Source organism: Betta splendens, chromosome 8, assembly GCF_900634795.4.
Source record: "Betta splendens chromosome 8, fBetSpl5.4, whole genome shotgun sequence".
Classification (NCBI taxonomy): Eukaryota; Metazoa; Chordata; class Actinopteri; order Anabantiformes; family Osphronemidae; genus Betta; species Betta splendens.
Window position 1 is genome coordinate 5,284,270 of NC_040888.2, and position 21,655 is coordinate 5,305,924.

At 49.5% G+C, this 21,655-nt stretch overlaps 1 protein-coding gene across 1 annotated transcript; it reads right to left on the reverse strand.

Moving 5' to 3' along the window:
* Positions 1–520: 520 nt before the first annotated feature.
* Positions 521–21,588, reverse strand: LOC114861051 (adenylate cyclase type 9-like). Its single transcript, XM_029160036.3, has 10 exons — positions 18,399–21,588; positions 7,944–8,116; positions 6,871–6,981; positions 6,338–6,594; positions 6,121–6,223; positions 5,358–5,566; positions 5,110–5,269; positions 4,851–4,993; positions 4,712–4,735; positions 521–4,587 (listed from the first exon to the last, which is right to left on the reverse strand). Exons 1-10 carry the CDS (start codon positions 20,209–20,211, stop codon positions 3,297–3,299), a joined length of 4,284 nt encoding a protein of 1,427 aa, XP_029015869.1. The 5' UTR covers positions 20,212–21,588; the 3' UTR covers positions 521–3,296.
* Positions 21,589–21,655: the final 67 nt, after the last annotated feature.

Genomic DNA, 21,655 nt, shown 5'->3' on the forward strand with positions numbered 1-21,655 from the left:
ATTAAGAGAATATACTGAGACATTAGTTGTGTACATAGTTAGTGATAATAATAACATTAGTTATGTCAATTATGTCAGGTCATTTGTGGAGTGCAAGTTCACTACATTTTGTACCTATACAAACTTAAGGAGGACAACTTATTTATTATGGATATATTAAGTTACTAAAAGCTTCCTGCAAACATCAGCATAATCAACTTGATGATTTATATGTTATTGGAATATTTCTTTTGACATGAGCTGATTTATATGTAATATTGTGTGATTTATTCTAAAAGCTATAATATTTATAACAATTTTATAGGATGACCGAATATTTAGAAAAAATAAAACTGTAAGAATTAATGTAGTACTACATATAAATATATACATATATACATAATGCAGCACTGCGATGTAAAATGCATAAAGAAAACAACAAAATGACACAGGAGGCAAGTGCACAGCTCACTGTTGGTCACTGAAGAAGGACATGAAAACATTGCTAGTTTACTGTAGAGTAAGTTATTAGTTACCAGACAACATTTGCAACTGACTTTATTCAATTTAAACCTTCATACGCAGCCTATTAATTAATTAATATATACAAAACCTTTCTGAAAAAGCAACAATCCTACTAACTCTACATACTGTACTTCATACCTCCTGGCATCTATCAAGTCTTGTCTTACGCAGTTTATAGCCAGTTTGATAGTGTCTAAATTGAAGACATACTGACCTAACACTTCATAGTTTCTGAGATAATAATGTTATTTCAAACATCCACACTGCAATCCTTTCCAAACCACACAATCCCACGTTATACAAACACTCAAGTTTTTTTTACATACATGCAGACAAGCAGAAATCTTTGTTCCAACATAGTTAAAAGTACCCAATTCTTTATGCGATTCAACACTGTAGTACATGCATCTATATAAATAATAGAAAATGCTCCAACACTATACATTATAAGGGCATCCTGCACAAAAAATGGGTGCCTTGTGTGTTTTAACTGTGACTATTTAAGCTAAATTGCTTTTCTTGAATGTGCCTAACTTGCAAATTAATGAAAGGACATAGCATACAAAAAGTTAATTTGATGGTCAGATAGTAGTAACACTCTTTGGTATTAAAAAATTCCCTTTTCAACAAATTCAAAAAAAGCTATTTTTTGTCACAAAAGAAAAAAGTGACTAAATAAGGAATGTGACCCTTTTGTGTCAGAGTTTGCAAATATTCTGCTGATTGACAACGAAATATTCAAACTTCATAAAAACCATATTCAAAAGAGCTTATAAAGATTAAAAAACACGGGAAATGTAACTAAAATATTTAAACTGTAAACGTATGACTTCTATTGAACACACACTACTGGATAATTACTCTGAGCATTCCTTTATTGTAATATAACACGTAATACATTTTGGCCTGGTACAGGGTTGTGTGCTCATCAGCAAAAATAAGTTAGTTTTCTTTTTCCCTTTTAACTCCTATTATTGCATTTAGAACAATGACTCTCACTCCATTTGAACAATAAGTACAGTAGAAATAGAGGGGCCAAGCAAAACAATAATGAAATCCAAAAAATGCAATTAGGCCAAATAATTTTGAATGACTAGTATGTGTACATTTCCTTTTAATATAAGGAAAAGGCACTGCTTAAATTGTATCACCCTCAAAACTAAAGAAGAAACATTGGCAGGGGGAATCAACGTAAAAGTCAAAAGGCACAAGCTACATGCATTTTACAAATAGAAAAACTAATTTAACTGAAATGAATATATTGTATGATGAAAAAAGGCAAATTGTCTGTTTGTGCCAATGTTTTTGCTTCTCTACCTAAAGCAGACATGAAATGATAAATGTATGGGGTTGTTAATCTGCTGTCCACAATATTTAAATGTCAACAATACGACAGAGAATTTCATGGTTTTACCCTTTTGCATCTGAGCACACAATCCTTTTTGCTAGAAACAGGAAGAGAGGGGAAATGCAAAACAAAGTATAATAAAGTTCAATACATTTGATTTCCCAAAGATCTGTTAGAAGTGCATGAAACCAATGAAGGCAAAAGCAACAATTCTACTGACAAGAAGCAGCTATTGAACAGAGCTGAAGTTTGAGTTACAATAAATACATTAAACACATCAGTTTTTGATTTGTGACATTCCACTTTGATTATCCATGTCTTAATAGCACTATTAACTAACACACAGTGTAACCCATAGCAAACCAAAGGCAGCGGTTTGCTCTAATCCATCTAAAGTCAGGACTAAAGACACTCGCAGGCACAGCAGTGTCCTGTAGGATCCATTCAAACACGTTTCCTCACTAAACACAGCTTGAGTTTCACAGGCACCTGGATCACATGGGAGAACACAAAAAGTAGTGACAGTCAGCCTCATCTACGGTGCTGTTGTTGCAAGCATGCTGATTAAGTGTAGCTGAGACCATCAGGCCTCAGTACTAAGGCAATACAAGGACCTTAAGTGGGCCGGAGAAAAAACTGCGGCATCAGCGAGAAGACTTTATTTCCACCCCGACCACGTTCCTTAAATGTCTGTCATCCTGCAGTTTCATCAACTCAGTCGAGCCACTAACAGGCATCTCTCCTCGTCAAACCTTGTACGATCATGTTACTGTACAGACGCATACATACAAACAAACACACACACACACACACACACACACACACACACACACACACACACACACACACACACACACGCATGCAAATAAGCCCAGAACCATATGCCCTCAGCATGTGCCCATTAGTCTCAGTTGTGACTTTCGTGAAGCAATTTTAGTGCAGTTTTGGTATTTTGGTGCAACATGTAATTTTCCTTCTTTTGACAGATAATGTGACGCTTCTCATATCGTAGCACATTTTATGTTGATCTCGCCTTGAGTTCTCCTTTAAATTTAAAAGGCAAAATATTATAGCAAAATGTTTATGAAGTAAAAGTGTAAGAATGTAAAGAAATTCCGAAACAATTTACACGTTTCTACTTTTGTTGTTCTTCCCTTAGAAAGGCTTAGTCTACATGTTTCTACCCTATAGGCACTTAAATTGCATGAAAGTAATTATAGACGGAATATTAAAGGTTCAAAGAGAATCAAGTAGGTCGATAGCAGGCAAGTGAAGATTCGGTGTCATCTCCCATATCCTCCATGTGTTCCTGCCTGATGGTGCTCTACTGATGATATCAGCCTATCAAAAACCTGCAGTGTGGATGCAGACATTCTACAAAACAGGCAGGAGCAACAGATTAAAGGGTAAAAGGTTAAGGATAAGTTCCACCGTAGCGATTATCTTAAAGTCTGGTTAATTCCCCAGCATTGCCGTCATGACTGGTTTTCCTGGCGTCTTTGACCGCTTGCTGGGCCGACACGTTGAGCTGCTGAGCGGTCGGCCCCTCTAGGTGGGTGACGGGTATACACGTCAGGCCACTGTGAGACACCGACCGTCTGGCGTGGGCGTCTGCAGAGGGGCGTCTCTCCCGGCTGCCCGCCCCTTTGTCATGAAGCCCTGCGGCCGAGGACCCAGCGCTGGCACTGGCTACTATGGTGCTGGTGTTCCTGGTGGTGGCGCTGGTTGTGGGCACCATGCTGGCAATCTCATCAGTGGGGGAGCGTCCGATGCTGCCGTCCACTTGTGCACGGATCTCCGGCGAAACGGAAAGCTGGTACTGGGGCACAGGGCCGCTGTCGCTGCTCTTGGGGTACAGGAAGGTCTTCATCTGCCCCTTGCCCTTGACATTGACCGTGCCGCGGTAATCGAACTCGTAATCCATGCCGCTGAGCACGCAGTAGCTCTCCTCGCTGACCTGCACGCGGCACTCCACGCCCGTCGTGTCCATGCGACTGGCGATGTTGACCGTGTCGCCCCAGATGTCGTAGAGGAGCTTGGTGGTGCCGATCACGCCTGCCGTCAGGGGCCCGTGGTTGAAGCCGATGCGGAGCTTGAAGCCGAAGCCCAGCATGTTCTTGTTGAAGTCGTCCACCACGCGCATCATCTCCAGCGAGAACTCGAAGAGGGCGCGGAGGTGGGCGTGGGGGTGCGCCGCGTCCGCACACTGCTGCGCGTTGAGGCCTGCTGCCGCCATGTACGTGGCCCCGATGGTCTTGATCTTCTCGATGTTCGCAAAACTCGGTTTCCGCAACAGCTCGTCGAAGTCGCCGATCAGCTCATTGAGAACCCGGTAGCACTCCTTGCCCCCCTCGTAGCTTTCCTCGTAAAACTCACTGAAGTTCACAATACTGGCAAATATTACGCCCACGTTGTCGTGGTTCTTGGAGTAGCTCTGCGTGACCTTCAGCTGCTCCGCCACGTGGATGGGGATGATGTTGCGAAGCAGCCAGTCGGCCTGGTCCCTCATGTTCTGGATCTTGATTCGGTGTTGATCCGCCTCCACGTTGCCGTGGTAATGCAGTCGGTAACTGACCTCGAACTCGCGGTTGAGGAACCACACCAGGAGCAGGAGCAGGAAAAAGGCCACGCAGACCTCGGGGCCCAGCAGGTCTCGTGGGTGGGGTTGTGGGTCTGATTCTGCTGGCCCGTCAGACGCGATGGCGGAGCCGTTGCTGATATTCTGCCCAACAGGCCTAATAGAATGAGAGAAAAGATGAAGAGACACAAACCTAAAAACGATATAGACATTTCTGTTTTTAAAAAGTTCCATATCTCACTTTGATTTTGATTTTGTAGAAATAAAGACTCCAAACTTACCAGAAGAACAGACTCTTAGCAACACTGGAAATGATGAGACACAAATAATACGCGTTATCAGGTTGTTTTGTTCCTTGATTGTTCTTCATATTGTCCATTTGTTATTCTATTTTCCCTGAATGTCTCCGCATGAAGGTACCTGCAGGGGGAGCTGAACAGCAAGACAAGTAGCGCCAGCCCCACCAGCGTCGCCACAGTCGAGCGCATCCAGTAGCTGAGCTGGCAGAAGTTGCAGTACTGAATGATGGTGATGATGACAGCACAGCAGAGGAACATGGTAAACTGAAAGCAATATGGAGCAGAAACACTCATTAGTCTAAAGGCTCCAAAAAAGGACCCAATAGTTAGTCAGCATTTCATTATTAAATATAAATAAATGAATAATAATATCTGTCCACCTGGAAGGACAAATGCATGTCACAGGAGACATGGGCGAAGACAGCAGCAGCAGGCAAGGACACCAGGAGCGCTCCTATGAAGTGACGAGGTATCCAGCCTGCGATCGCTCTCATCAGCACCCGGGTACAGGTCAGTGCACCATCCAGGTAGAAGGCCATGCTGGAGGACAAGCGGGAGGCACTGGTTGCAATGCTAAACCTCCACAGTGCTATGAATAATTTCGGCCACTCTGTATTCGGCATCTCACCGCGTAGCGAACAGCAGAGCCAGAGCCTCGATCAGGGCGGCCGCCGACGTGACGACGAGCGCCGGAGTGGACGGAGTCTGCTGCGTGACGAGAGGTCGGAGGAAGCAGGCGAGGGAAAGGGCCAGGAAGACGGAGGAGCACAGCAGCATGTCCAAGAAGGAGCTAAACGTGGGGCTGGCGAACGTCTGCACTGCCACCTGGGACTCCACCTGGGCAGACGAGGTGAGGGAATCAGAGACGACACCAGAGATTATGGGCAATAGGACAATAAAAGGATTAATTAAAAGCTCGTAGAGGTCAAAGGAATAAAAAAATAGAAATCCGCTGCATAAAGTTGAAGTCTCTCTGTTCAGGATGAGTTAAAAATTAATTATCACACACTTAAAGAGCCTAATTGACCCGATCAGGGTCTCAGATGACAGCACCAGTTGCAGCCATTGATGCACTGCCGTGGATACGCCAGCAGAGGACATCGTAGCCCGACGCAAAACTCCTCTTAAAAACCTGCAGGGATCTCTTTGCCGCAGTCTTGTGCGTCTGGTAACAGGCAAAACACACTCACACGCAGAAAAACACAAGACGGCAGAACGGCAAACAGCGTGCTCACGCAAACACAGCAGGGACACGGCGACATCAAGAAAGCATGAGAGGACGCTGGACTGGAAAACTCTGGGCAACTGTTACATCCCAATCACTGACGCATGCATGAGGGAATAAACAAATAGTGCACATGAGGCATATGGGCACCGTTCCACACACGCACCTCCTCCTGGTAGCTGGTCCGGTAAGCAGACTCCAGGCTTCTCTCTGGAAAGGTGAGACTCAGCTGGTTTATAGGAGGCTTGTAGAAATAATCCTTCATAAGGCTGTGAAATGGCAGAAACAGCAGAAAGTCAGCAATGAGATTTTAAATGTTAGTTAAAATAATAACAACGCTTTGACTTTGTCATTGAAGTTAAAGTGTTAACGATCGTTATGACCTGTCCTCTTTGATCACATCCACAAAGTGCGCGTCGCTCCTCTCCCTGAAGTTCTTGGAGCGCAGCGGGATCAGGGCCGAGTGGTCCATGCTCATGGCTCCGCCGCTCCACGTCTTCTTCTCCTTCTCCTGCAGCATCTCGCACAGGGACGTCTGGCTGTTGTTCAGCGCTTCCAGCTGCGGGCTGAGCAGGCCGTTCAGGGCCTTCGGGCCGCGTCCCGCAGAAACCGCCGGGGAACGTTTCAGGCTTGAAGAGTCCTGGGGGGCGGGACAAAGAGTGAAATCACTTCCTGTGCATGTGCGTGTGACACACTTGTACTGAGTTCTACTTCTTTGAACTATTTTTGTCTTCTTTTATGCACGTGGGCATCAGTAAAGGGGACCAGGGTTTCTTTTTTCATGATGGCCCACGATAGATCATAATAGGACAGACACAATCGAATCAGGCTCCTCGTAACCTAAAAATGGAATGCTTCCTTTTTTAGACGGATACTTTAAAGCCAGGTCTGCCTCAGGTAGCGACAGCAGGCTAACCTTGTTGCTGTTGTTCTTGTGGTTGTCATGGCAGCCATTGTGCACCGCTTCCTCCTCCTGAACTTGATTCTCCCCTGGTATCAGGACTACGCTGCATGACAGACAGGGAGACTGGGGGTTGAAGGGGGCAAATTGGGGGGGGGGGGATGGGGGCAGAAAAGCAGAAAGAGAATTAATAAATTCAGAGATACGGATCAAAGTGAGAATATGAACGACTGGGAAAAAAAAGTCTTGGGGGTGCAGCAGAAGCAGCAGCAGAAAGACTGTGTTAATATTTTTTTTTGCGAAAATAAAGCCAAGAAGAGCAGCGACAGCCGCTGAGATATGGTAAAAGGTGTAAGAGCAAAGAAGCGGCAGAACGGAGGTCTACACAGGCTCAAGGTCTTTATTTCCATCCCACTCATCCTCTTCAAACTGAATGAAAAGCGTGAGTGTGTTTGAGAAAGAGATCTGCGCGGCCGTTCTGTTGCTCTATGACACCGGCATCTGCAGACGCAGGGAAATGCTGCGGGACCCAAATACACCCAGAAATGCAAGCGGGCCCAAATAGCACGCGTGCTACTTTATGCTACACGCGCAGCGTTCACCACCACATCTTGCCCTTTCACAGATGCCCAGTGAGAGCCGAAGTTATGTAAATGCATGAGTTAGGTAACAACGGAGGATCCCCACTGGTTCTTATGACTCCCAGTATTCTGTTCATCTGGTCCAGTGTTAACAGCCTGGAGGATGATCCGACTTTCACTGAGTCATTTGTCACTTGTAAATGAGTTCTGCAGTGAATCTGGACGCTGAAACGTATATTTATTGTACAAGACTCTTGGATACAGCTCCATTAGTTTCTTACTTTACTCGATGGATGTTTCATTTATAGGCCCCAGCCTATAAAATATTAACATTGTAGAGTCTCAACTTTCAAATCTGAAATGTACCACAGCGAAAGCGGTCATGGAAGCCGTTTTGCTTCTTCTTCAGTCATTCACACCCACATACACAAGCTGGAGGCTTTCGCAGAATATTCATGTCAGTGATTTTCCTCCTTTTCCTCAGATCATTTTCGAGAGAACGCTCACCATAGCTTGGTCGGGAGCCAAGATGCAGGCCGAAGGGGCTCCGTCAGGTGTGTGCACCCTGGGCACGGGGTACCGGGGATCCGGAGGCTCCGGTCCAGACAGCACCAGCTGAGTGCAGCTACAGTGAGAGCGCGGCTCCAGCTTCCTGGCAGAGATCAGATAAGTCTTCATGCCTACAGGCAGACAGAGACACACGAGACGCTGGGACATCAGCTCTTACTATCAGATGGAACCAGAAAAAGGACTGCGGCGGGATCAGTCAACCCTGTGTGGATACGATTCTGGTGTTTGTCATTGTGCTAGTGTCAGAGAGATTGTGACACCGTTTCTTGAATTTAACATCATCTGAGGAGAAAAACAGACAAATGGGTGATGCACAGGTTCATGTTGTAGATTTGAGTGTCACCCTGACGCACAAATCCAGAGCAGAAAAGCTAAAACCGCACTTGATCCATTGTATGTGATGATATTATATATTGTGACTACTAAATAGGCTGAGTGTGCTATCGAGGTACATACTGTGACCATGACACAGTTTTAGCTTTAAGACACAACAAACCAGATATTATATTATTTGTGATATATATGATTTCCATACCTCAAGCTCTGTGTGTGTGTGTGTGTGTGTGTGTGTGTGTGTGTGTGTGTGTGTGTGTGTGTGTGTGTGTGTGTGTGTGTGTGTGTGTGTGTGTGTGTGATTTTAATCTCCCTTGCAGCCACTTAGCTCACTTCCTGTTTGGTCTCTGTGTCCAACATTGTTGCTTCGATACACACAAACTGACAAATCTTTATTGTTGTCACCGCAAAGTTACTCAAGCATAGTGACCAAGGAGACAGCGGGTGCGTGACTGTGTTTCTCAGCAGCACAGGTAAGCACACAGAGGATTGTCTGCTTTAAGTACTTCAGACAGGTCTGTCTAGCCTTTGAGACCAACACACGGGAGCCTATATGTACAGACAGAGGTGTCGTATAACATGCAACAACAGACATAACAGGCCCTTAGTACAGAACAGATAGAGATCGGCAGCTGACAAATATGAAAATAAGAAACCGAGATGTAAAGACAAGTACAATTAGGAGATATGGAAAAAAAACAACCACCTACACAACCACCAGAGAACTCACACAGCAAGCGAGCGGGGGAGTAGATGGAGGGCGCTCGGTCGATATCCAGGTGGACGAGGACTCAGGGAGGGGGAATGAAGGCGGCGGACTACAGTAACAAAGGACTAATTCCTCGCACCAGTGATGCAGAATGGCACCGCAGACGAGCGGCGGCGGCAGGAAACCGAGGAGGGCTCTTCAGTGCCTCGGAGGATGAGAACACGCGAGCGGGAGTGTGTGTGTCAGCGTCGCTTCCGGAGACAGAGACGCACAATACGGACACTCAACTGATTTCATTAGATTGCTAATCAAATCTCTCGCTTCCTTCCAGCAACACACACACACGCATGTGCACGCACGCACACACGCGCACACACACACACACACACACACACACACACACACACACACACACACACACAGACACAGACACACACACACACACACACGGTGCTGCTCATGGGTCAATGGGGTCATTCTCCTCTCTAACTCTCCACTTGACCAGTTTAGGTAGGAAATCTTCAAATGACGTCTGCAAAATGGGAAGAACACTGTCACACTGTACATTAGCATAGAACTGTTGTCTTGTTTGTTCCCCGAGTTCGAACCAGATTGGAAGCATTTGACTCATGTCCGTTTCACCAAACTCCTGAAGTACGTGAGTCACAGTGCATTCATTATTAATATATTCTTCGAGTCACGATTAATGCAAAACCTTTATCTGCTGTAAAAGCAACGCTGACTGCTGAGTAATGATAAAAATGCATAAGACGGGGGCGAGAGAAAATCCACCTAAACACAAATCACTGAATCATTCAGCCTCTATTCGCCAACACCGCAGGAGCTTATTGAAGATTACGAAGCGACTCGGTCCAGATTATTAAAGAGAATATTATTGAATAGAGGAATAAAGGCAAAACTGGGTTCAAGGAATGACTTCACCTGGCAGACGTCCACAGGAGAACAGGATAAATCTGCTGCGGTGACTTTGACAACTTCAGTGTGTTTCCTCAGTGTGTTTACATGAAGGAGGCTCCCGTTCAAGCGTCTGCAGACGCCTGCGTCCCCGCGCCTGCTCCCGGCTATCGTACGGCTATCCGTTATCTTTACGATCCGGGCCCCGTGGCAGGTGAAATGCGAAGTTGTCACCGGGTAAGTTGTGGCTCTAATAAAGTGGCCTGAGCAGCATCTGCGTCAATAGCATTACCCCAATACAGCTGTGCAGCAAAGGTCTCGCCCGGAGGAACAAAAGGTCAGAGGCTTCATGCGGCGCTCTCCAGTTGGTGTTTATTGTTTCTATCCAGCTGAGAGAGTGTGTGTGTGTGTGTGTGTGTGTGTGTGTGCGCACATGCGGGCCTGTTGTGCGTCGGCCTCCATCCCCGACACCCTTGGGCAAACTCAAGAGCGTCACAAGTGGCGCCGCACCACTTGAAGTGTCCCGTCCTGCGCCGCGAGCCGGCAGGAAACGGCAGACAACCTTTCCCTGCGAGAGCCCCGTCACATTATCTCCCTCTCCAGGCCCCTTTGTCCAGGCCAGAGGGGAACAACAATGAGGCCGGCACTAGAAGCGAACAACAGCATCGCCTCCTCGCCGCCCCTCCTCATAGCGCGTCCAGGCTCTTGTGGACAATGGCCACCCATCAACCTCCTCTGTCGGGACGCTGAGAGGCTGTGTACACGCAGACGTAGCTGCATCACACCGTAAATGTGACCCTCCATCAGATTCCACTATGTCTGATCCAAATGGGAGACGTGAGCAGCCGATGCTGGCGTCCCTTCAGCGAGGTTCATTGGAGGGCGAAAACACACACACACACACACGCGCACACACACACACACACACACACACACACCATGTGGCACATCTTCCCTAATGACAGCTCTGCCTTCCAGGGCCAGGTACCGGAGCAGGAGGGCAGTGGAGCAGGTGGCAGGAGGCAGAGCTGCCTGCCAGTTGGCACCGCGGTGCAGCCCCTGCCTCCTTCCCCGTCTCCCTCCACCGCGTCCCGGCCACGGGACACGCTGTACGTTCTGTCCCCGTCTTGGGGCGGAGGCAGGGGCGACGCCGTCCAACGTGACAAGCTGTTAAGGGGGGACTTCATTAATGCAGCAATGGGGATGAAAGGTAGGGACCGCAGAGAATTAATGATCACCGGGATGTGTCTGCGTTGCCGACGGGAGGAGGTAAAATGTTTTCATATTCAGCCCGCAAGAGAACCTATTTAGTCAGAAAACATAAAAGCCACATGCATTTTTCATAAGGAATCACAAAGGGATCCACACTGTCATTCTTGACAGGGAAGGAGGCGGTGTGTGTGTGTGTGTGTGTGGGCACAGTGGGGGGGCGACCTTACTCTTTACAGCTGAGCTCTGTGCTCAAAAAGTCAAATTGGGACAGACACCTGTCGTAGGACGTCAGGAGGAGACGCTGCTTCATGCGCCCCCTGTTCAAGCGTAACGCCGATTTGTGAATAACATCTGTTTTGAATGTAAGCAAAAACAAAGATTATGATACGCTCATCAGTTCAGGACATATGGAGCTGTCAGACCTGTTTATACAGTTTAGATTAGAATTCATTTAGCAATGAACCAAGAATCTTTCCTTCCAAGATGTTACTACCATTCTATTTAATTCCATTCAAGACAAACTGATTCGTTTAGTGATCAGTTCATTAAACAACTCAAACAAGGACCACGTCTGAAGTCGTGTGCAGGTCAAACCAACAGTGTGTTATTCCTCCCGAACGCGGACGGACCCCACGTAACGGTGCACGGCGGCCCTGCGTCAGAGGCCTGGAATGAAACCCACCCGCCTGCACACAAACAGAGCAGCAGGTCTGGGCCTTTCTTCCTGTAGCAATCAGCGATCGATGCTCTGTGCTCTGAAAACGGGCAGCATCAGAAGCAAAGTTCCAAGTTCCACTTTTGGCCGGCGCCATTTTTTTTACTTTCGCCCCGGCTTCGATCCGGCCACGCTGCGCCTCACTCTAAACAACAATAGCAACGCTTGACATCTCTGCAACGACTTCAGCTCTCGCTCGGCCGCGCGCGCGGCGCCGTCTTCCGGCTTCTTTTGTATTCGACGCCGACGCCGCGTCCGTCCTCGACGTCCGCGCTGTCACGCTCCGCTGGCAGAAGAACACGCACTGCTGACATCCCTCCAGAATCTCTAAACTCGCTCTCTCTCTGTCTTTGTCAGGCTCACTTTTAACTTCCTCCTCTCTCTCCCTCCGACCCATTAAACTCTCCTGCCTGTTCTTTTGTGTCCGCCTCATCACCGCGTGGACTTAAATAGCTCTTCTCTGGGAACCACTGCCCCGACTGATATCAACCTTAAAGCTCAACTCGCCATCTCATCTTTCTTCACACTGCCCTGCTCCTCTGAATATTAATGCCCCACACGCTTTTCATCTGCAGCATGATGATGACCGTGTGGCTCCTTAGGAGATTCAGCACATCCTTTGACTTAACCATTGCTCAAGATTTGATATCAGGTTAAATTATCTCCACGTGAGACACCATTAACCTACAGATCTGAAGCACTGATATTGATTCGACACTGACGCTCTGGGTGTAATCACATCAAACCGCTCACGTCCACACAAACATGTCCTCCGCTCTCATTGTCTTCTGCACAAACACCACAGACTCTGCTTACTCAACCCTCTGAGTAATGATGTCTCCACCGGGGGGTTGATGATGATTAAGTATTCAATCCTTTGCACCCCTCCCTGAGGACTCTTTAGCTAAAACAGGCCAGTGACACAGCAGGGGGCGGAGAGGATGCCGACTCAGCTCCGACCCCCGAAAAACTCCCAGACGTCCATAAACTGCATGTGCACGACTCAACTCGCTCTGTTGACTTGCAGCCTTTTAAAAAGCAGAACCAACACATTCATTAAATCTCAAGGAGGAGCAAACAAACGAGGTTCCATGTGCGGCCGGGTGAAGAGGAGAACTGTTGTTGCGCTTGTTGATGAAGGTGCCACTTAAAAAATAAACAAAAAAAAAATGCAAGGGCAGCAGAACGGAGAGTAAATCGCAGGAGGGCACAAAGGGAGGACAGACAAAGCGAGAGATAATTAAAGAGATAAAGGACGGGGAATGATCCCTGGTAGGAATATATATCAGCTGCCTGTACACACACAGACGGAACCGCGATCGGGTGACAGCTGGAGAGACAGACCAAAGCTGTCCAACACAAGTCCAGGGAGGCAGCTGAGCTTGAAGCAATGAGCACCAGTCACATGACCGCCTACATAATAGATATGCAAACAGTATTTGAGTTGTTTTATTTTGTTATTTCAAATAAATCTGTTCCTGCTGCTTCCTACATCTGCATAACCTCACTCACGTCAAGCAGTCGGGCTTTTTCTTTCCCCGACTCCAGTTCTGCACGTTTATTTAAAGACAGTGAAAAATAAGGCACTTACGATTCATGGAGGGAGACACACTTTTACTGCATTAGCACAACACAGTCCCCACTGAATCCCTGCAGGCCGCGTGAGGCAGCAGGCTTCTAGGTGGACTGGCTCCCCTCATTCATTATTCACACGGCCATTTATCACACGCGCACATAGTTGGGTTCCAAGCGCAGGGCGAACCCGCGCTAGCGAGTGTCGGTGTGCGTGAAGGCGGGCGGGTGGGAGGTCACTGCCGGCGTCACCTTTAGAGCGAGCTCCATCTGTCAGAGCCGGCGGAGCCCAGCGCGCGCCTGACGGAGGGAGCGCTGGCATGTTCTCCAGGCGCGATCGCGAAGGAGAAACGCTGAGGGCGGCGGCGCCGGCTCACGGCGGCCATTTGTCACCCGCGCATCTGCACGGCGGCGCGGGGAGCTCCTGCAGCGCACGCGGGGGCCCGAACGGGAGCAACTGGAGGACTTCAGTGAGGCGCGAATGCAAGGAGCCCGTGCGTTCTTAGCGGCTGGGACGCAGCAGTGATGTGCAGCGGCTCCCCAGCACATTTGCATATGTGATAACACCTGCAGCGATTGTTAATCAAGGAGCGAGCGGATGATGATGATGATGATGATGATGATTCCCCCACGAGCCGGAGCTGAAGCTTGTTGTTGTATAATAAACGGAAAGTACCAAGATCGGTTTAACTGCATCCATGACACCATGAACGGAAGGTTTTATAGCGACTCGTCTTCTGCTGCTCCCTAGTTTAGCATCAGTGCGAATGCAAAACACCAGACTGCACTATTAGATGAAAAAACAACAACACGGCAGCTAAAAACCAATATAGATTTAATAACCCTCTGATTAATACAGTACCTACGATCTCTGTTGCCTAATTGCGGCTAATGGAGCAGCTGGAAATTGCAGTCGAAGCACATTATGCCGCTGTTGCCCAGATCCTGATGACAAATGCAGTTTCTGTGCACAGATGTTTCAAAAAGTAAAGTAATTACTGTCAGAGTCTTACGTTGGGCTGCAGCCAGTCATCAATGGTTTTAATGTTCAATATTTATCCTGATGATTTTGTGTTTTTGCATGTGCACCGGTGGTTTTTAAAGGCTGATGGTGCTATATATGCTCCTCCTCACGTGCTACGTTTCCCATCTGCTCCGGACTCTCACCCCCGGGTCATTGCTGTCAGAATGGACAGAGGAAGGACGCTGAGCCGACAGGACAGCCGTCCCCCTGTTGCTCCGCGGGATCCTCCGCTTGTCAGCATTAAGCGCAGCACAAGGGGAAATACGGGAGCTCAGAGCGAGACCCTTCCACACGGAGCCTCTCGAGCGGCGGCGGCGGGCGGCGGCGGTCCTGCTGAGCAACGTGACCCAGCGCCTCGCGTACAGTAAACGACCGCAGCTCCGCTCTAGACTTTCTATAACCTTGCCACCGCGACCCCACGTGAGCGGAGTGCAGGCTGCGCGATAAGGCCCCGACGATGATGAGGGAAATGATGAGATTTCACCGCCACGCTGAGCTCAACTATACCTCACAGTGCAGGGTAACAGTACAATGCAGGGTGATTTATTATGTCAATACTGTACGGCGAGCAGCTCGGTCACCGCAATGCAACACCACAGAGCAGCTGACAATCTCTGAGGAGTCTCCTCCTCGGCTGCAGATACAAGGTGCTGCAGAACGCTGTAATAAAACCCCTGCTTTTAAACCCACACTCCAGCCTCGAGCCTCCCTCTCCTGAGCAGTAAGCCTCCCCACTTGCCTGTCGACTCCCCCACCCTTCACTTTCTGCCCTTCCACAGTACAGCGGGGCCCAACGCTGGGCGCGCATACTGATTCTGACTCTGGAGTCTAGACGACAATTATGCCAGGTATTTTGGCAGAGCGAGGCGGCAGCTGTGCATGCGCTGCGCTGAAAACAGCCAAACTGTTTAACTTTTCGCACGGCGCCGTGTTCACCGACCACGCGGCCGCCACCGGCTTGAGCGCGCTCCATCTACGCCATCTCCATCGCCTCATCTCCTCCGCCCCCTGCTCCTTTAACCCCGGCCTCATTTACCGCGCTCAAGGTCACAGGTAGCAGCCATTTTACGCCATTCTCCGCGCAGCCTGGGGTAAATAGTCACTTTGCTGACTAATGCCGTGCCCCCATGGAACAGGCTTCCCTCCCGCATGCGTGTCTCCCACATAAGCAGATGCCTCTGCTGATAACTAATAACAGAATTAATGAGATTAGAGTGAAGGGACACAGGACATTCATCAGCGGGACTATTTGCAGCGGAGTCCTGCTCTGTGCTCAAATCAATCTTAATGTGACTAATCAATTACTGTCCTGAAGGTTTAAAGGTGGACAAGGATTCAGGAGAAATTAATATGATGGACCTGAATACAAATCACGTCCCATTTTATGGCTAACACAACCTCTGGCCTTGGTCATTTCTCTTTGATATCCACGATATAAAAGTCTCCCTTGTTGCCTCATCATAAATAAACACGGCCACGACAGCCTCATTATAGGCAATCAATATCATATACTGTGATGAGAAAGAAAGAAAAAAAAAAAACAAAACACCGGGCCGACAGGCAAGCGGCTGTTCAGGAGTCAGGATGACACCGGGCCAGAAGATGCCACCATGGAGAAATACTAGCATTCATCACTGCAGCTGAGAAGATTAGCCAGTGTCGCTTAATTAGGAAGCTCCCGCTGGGTAAAAAGGGAGGAGAGCGCAGAGCGGGAGGGGATCAACCGTACGCAGCTGCCCGGCACAGCTTTGCTCGGCAGCAAAGCAAGAAAAGGTCAAGCTCACTTTTTCCATCTGAATCGTTGGGACGCTCCAACCATGAGGCAACTGGAGAACCCTGTAAGCATTAATGGAAATGAGATGTGCCATTACATAAAGGCTGTCGGAGGACGGTTGTCACCAGCAACGTCAGGAACCATTTGAAATCATTTCCGACACTCGAGAGTTTGGAAGTCTGGAATGTTTCCTCTTTTAAAGGGAGTTTTATGCTCTTCTCTGTGGCCTAGTGCTGCTCATGGCGGATTTGATGGGTTCTGTCGATTATTCTGGAAGGTCTATAGCTATATAAATAAAAACAGAAAGGAATATAATTTGAATTCTCATGTGACAGCATTCCAATAGTTACTGATTTCTATAGAATTTCATATTAAGGCAATAAGAAAAGCAGCTCCATTATTATGGTGATGCTCAATCCTCAGTGTTGGACAATAAACAAGCAATCTCATTTTTCCTGGAAGTGACGGCTGCTTGCGAAGAACCTACTTTTGCCCTCTGCGGTGCGTCTGTCATCGGCAGCAATAGAATAAGGCCACACAGACGGACCAACGCCAGCATTCAGCACAAAGACGGGCCATAAACAGGTACTTTCCACGGGAACGGAGCCAAATCTAGCCACGGCTTCCGCAAAGGAAGGAGCGCAGAATGACAGGGTCTGACCTCATCCTCACCTTCCCTACACCCATAAACATGATGTGTTAAAGTGCGTTCTCCTTTGTTCTCTCTCTCTCCATTTGCTTTACCCTACGTGCCCTCTTCAGATGCTGCCTGTGTGAATAGTGTGGTTGAGGTGAGGCAGACCCAGACCTGAAATCAGCCAAAGGAATGTAAACCAAGCATCAAACCACAAAGCTTCACCCAACATGCATCTCCTACGGTGAACTGCAAAGAGCCTATAATTAGAGTGGGATGCTACAAGAAAGGAGGCGTTAACTTGAGCAGGTCCTCCTAAAGATGTGGTCTCAAAACGCTACGATGTGTGTATCGGTGACCGTAATTCACTGTAGTTCCGTCTCCAGCCCGGGTCATTTCCTGACTGCAAAGTCACCCGTGTGATTTACCCCGACTGAGCTGGACAGTGGGGAGAATTTTACAGCGCTGGAGAACATCTCTGTCCTGACAGCCAGCTTTCTCACTAAAACAGCCAATCTATAGGGAGAGAGGATAAATCTCAGGAGGAGAAGTAGGTGATGGAGGCCAGAGGAGCTGGGGGGAGGAGGAGGGGTGACGTGGGTAATACATCTATCTATCTATCCATCCATCTATCTAGCCCTACAATGAAGAGGGGGGAGAGCATGAGTGGGTTTCAGTCATTAATCTAAGAGGGAGGGGGGACGCAGGCCTGTAAATCATTCCTGCTGGCTGGTAAACAAAAGGCGTTTTCCTCCAAAACACTGATTTCCAGGTGAAAATAATAGAATCTGTACAGTCCGGTAGCCATGAATCTTTTATAGTCAGCGCACACATTATTAATGTGCATGCTTGAATTGCTAATTTGAGCCAATTGCCAGTTCAGTTGAATCCATTCCTGTGCAAAATCAGACTCGCGGCACCTAAGGAGGCACATTTAGCATCTATTGAAACAAAAATGAGCCTGAGATGCAAATTCGAGAGAGCAAACGAGGAGCATCTGCGACACCTTAGTCAGCGACTGCCATTTTCTTACATGGGATGATAATGGATCAGCGAAGCCTCGCACGATGAAAAGAGCCATTAAGCCGACATTTAGTTACACTCAGGTAATTTGCATAAACGTCGCCGGCAGTTTAGAGGCGAGCGGGCGGAGAGGTGGCGATGAAGCGGCGGGCGACTCTCTATCAGAGAAGGTGACAGTTGCATTAAGTTGTAAAGCAATCCCTGGGGGTTGGGAGCAAGGTTGAGAGAACGGGACGCACCGAGGACGCCTGGGAGGCAAATGTAATAGAGACAGAACAAAGAGTGGGCCCAGACGGCCAAGAAGATGGTGTCTGTCTGTGAAAGCAACACCACAGAGGCCACGGATGCAGGATACAAATCTAATCATGCATTATGTGGACTGGAGCGCGTTTGACACGCCAAGGCGAATTTTTACGACTTCTATTAACCTTGAAGTGTAATCTAATCCTCTGTGAATGTCAGGAGAGCCACGGGCGCCTACCTTTGAGCTGGTCGGCCACCACGCTGGGCCCTATCCTCTCGTTGACCTGCCCGTCCTCGTGCTGGTAGCGGCCGTCCAGGAAGTTGGCGGTGGCCTGCGACAGGTGCACCTTCCCGGCCACGCCCAGCTGCTCCATCAGGTTGGCCAGGTTGACGTCGTTGGACCACACGTCGAACTTGAAGCGCTTCATGCCCAGGATCCCGCACAGCACCGTGCCGGTGTGGACGCCCACGCGCATGTTCACCATCTCCCGCTTCTCCTGGCAGAACTGCTCAATGGCCTGGATCATGCCGAGGCCCATCTCCACGCAGCAGTAGGCGTGGTCGGGCCTGGGCTCAGGGCAGCCAGCCACGCAGTAGTAACAGTCCCCTAAGGTGCTGATCTTCTCGCACCCCGTGAGCTCGCACAGTCTATCGAAGCGTCCGAACAAGTCGTTCAGGAGCCCCACGAGGGCGTGGGCGGACTTGTTGGCGGACATTTTGGTGAAGCCCACAATGTCGGCGAAGAGGATGCTGACGGGCTCCATCCGCTTCATGTTGAAGGGCCTGAAGATGATCTGGCCACGGGGGATGGAGGTCTTCTTGCGCTTGTTGTTTTTCGGGCTGGAGATGGCGGCGGCGGCACCGCTGGTGGAGTACCGCTTCACAGAATGATCGCCCAGCTCCTCGTCGCCCTGCTTCATCAGCTCATCCGCCACGATCCTGGGCATGACCGAGTGGATCATTCGCTCCTTCAGGGCCTTCTCCACCTCCAGATCCTTGCCGTGCATGATGGCCTGCCCCACTTTAAGGAAGGTGCTCCGCGAACGCACCTCCGACATGATGAACAGGTGGATGCCGATGGCGTGGGCGCAGAGGTGGAGCAGCGCCTTGGCCGGGCCCAGCCAGGTTAGCATGTCCCAGTCGGACTGGGAGGCCGCGCTCGAGCTCTGCCCGTCCCGGATCAGGTGCCACCAGCCCAAGCACTCGAAAAAGACAGAGTAGAGGAGCCCAAGTATGACAGAAGCGTAGAGGCGAACGTGTAAAACGCTGTAGAGCAACAGAAGAACCTCGATACAGAGAGAGAACATCCCCACAGGAGAAAGACAAGGGGTCCGTGTGCTTCCGCTCACAAGCTTTTCAAGGGACAGATTGTAGGTGGGACCCATCCCACTGAAATCATCCAGTTCAAGCTCCGGTGTAGGAGCCTCTGGGTCCATGTAGGCGCATGTCTGGATCTGAGGGGCCAGAGTGAGGCTGAAGGTCACGGCAATGAGCAGCAGAGACGCCTGGTTGTAGCAGTAGGCGTAGAGCTTGGTGAACGTCAGGAGGAAGAGCAGGAGGCAGAAGAGGAGGAAGGAAGCCGTGGGAATGAGGAACACTGTCCTGTCGCAGCGGGAAGGGTTGGCGGCGAAGTACAGCCCCCAGAGGAGGCCAGCGGCAATCAGGTAGAAGAGCACGTAGCGGAAGCGCCGCTGGGTCTGAGGGAAGCACCGCTCCCTGCAGGCCTCCTCCAGGATCGACGAGTCGAACTTCGGGTCCCAGAAATGACCCGCGGACCTCTCGAAGAGCTGCGGCATCCTCCTGTGCGAGCGGAAGCTCTTGACCGCCGGCCTCCGGACGCCCGACTCGCCCGAGCTGCAGCTGGAGGAGATGCTGTACTTGCAGCGCTTGGAGCCCCCGATGACGCCGCCGCCGATGGCGCCCAGCGGCCCGCCTCCGTGCTTGTGCTTGACGCCGCTGGCAATTCTCACCGAGGCGCCTCCATCGCCACTTGAGTCGCAGCTGACTTCTGTGCTGTGAGGCAAGAGCTGTTGATGTTGGGGCGATGCCATGTTGCTTTCTATTCTGTCCAAAACCAAACACTACACTGGCGCGAGAGGAGAACCCAAACAACGAAGTTCGTCAGAGAAAGGTCCAGTGAGTGTGAATGCTTCGCGGCTGTGAAACTCTGGCAGACCTTCCACAGATTCGGAGGAGTTCATTACTGCCCCTCCTGACGTCAATGCCTGCATTCCTCTACGTCCCCGTCTGTTTTGACGCACTCGAGGCTGCGAGGTTCTGCAGTTTCAGTCCATCTCCAATCAGCTGCCCGCACTGAACCGCTCCACTCACTGGAAAAGAACTTCGGAAAAGGATGATTGGACTCCAAAACCGGGCGAGTGAAGGGAAAATGTGAAGGGAAACCATACGTGAGTCCAGTTTGAAGTGGTGGTAGGTTGGCTACTGGTGCACGCCTTGTCCCTTATCGTTCATTCACTTTCCAATCCGCATCTTGTTTAAAGGGCTAAACTGAACTCTTTTCGTCCGGCGACTTCGAATAAGCGAGAGCTATTCAGCAAGGTCCGTTTCTAACTTTAAACACACGAACGGAGGAGCCGCCGCCATAGCCTTTATTTATACCCACATGCTCCTCGTTGCGGGGCCTAATCGGCAGCTCCGGAGTCTTCACCGCAACGCAGCGAATCTGCGGGAGACACACGCAACCGACGAGAGACTGTTTATATTGCGGGAGCGTTACACTGAGGGTTACACGCGCGTAAACACGCTCCAAAGGAGACATGCACCAATCCGTTTCGCTTCAGTGTTGCATCAGCATTGCATTCTATCCACACATGTCGCCAATTCAACCCCAGAAAGACAATTACCAGACTGTCCCGATATTTAAATCACACGGGTCCCCGGCTGAAGGTTCACTCTCCGTCGGACAGTTGTGGAGCAAACACAACCTTGAGCAGACTGGGTGAGGTATCGTCCAATCATTCCCGTGCGCTCAAGTAAAGTTTGCCCACGGCACCTCAGTTTCCCCCTGAATGGCAGGCGACTAAAGCCCGGAGAGAGTCGGTGTAATTGGAAGGACTCCACCTCCGCTATACGCCCCCCTCGCCACGGTCCCGTGGGTCACCACGGCGCAGCCTTCACCCAGCCGGTTCCATCGGAACTGAGTGAAATGCGCAAAATGTCTCCAAACGCCTCCACATGAATCCAAGAAAATGATGATGATGGATCAGGGCTGTTGCATCGTCCAGTTTTCCTGATTCTCCCCTCAGTGAGATTGTCCTGTCTCCTTATCGGCGCACCGCGGCAGCTTGTGCGCCCGAATGAGACGCTCTTTGCGCCATCCAGGTGCGGTGGACAGCGCAGTGCCCGCAGCCGCCACCATCTTCTGTGCGCTGACAGCCGTCCGACCGCGAAAAACTATGTGTGGTGAGTGTGTGTGTGTGTGTGTGTGTGTGTGAAAGAGAGAGAGAGAGAGAGAGAGAGAGAAAGTGTAAAGAG

Bases quoted from the DNA above. Each gene is read 5' to 3' on its own strand.
- LOC114861051 (XM_029160036.3), bottom strand. From the start codon at position 20,211: ATGGCATCGCCCCAACATCAACAGCTCTTGCCTCACAGCACAGAAGTC. The intron at 6,595-6,870 runs GTTAGCCTGCTG...CCCGCCCCCCAG, and splicing joins ACAAGAACAACAGCAACAAG to GACTCTTCAAGCCTGAAACG. The intron at 5,270-5,357 runs GTGAGATGCCGA...CTTGTCCTCCAG, and splicing joins GCTCTGCTGTTCGCTACGCG to CATGGCCTTCTACCTGGATG.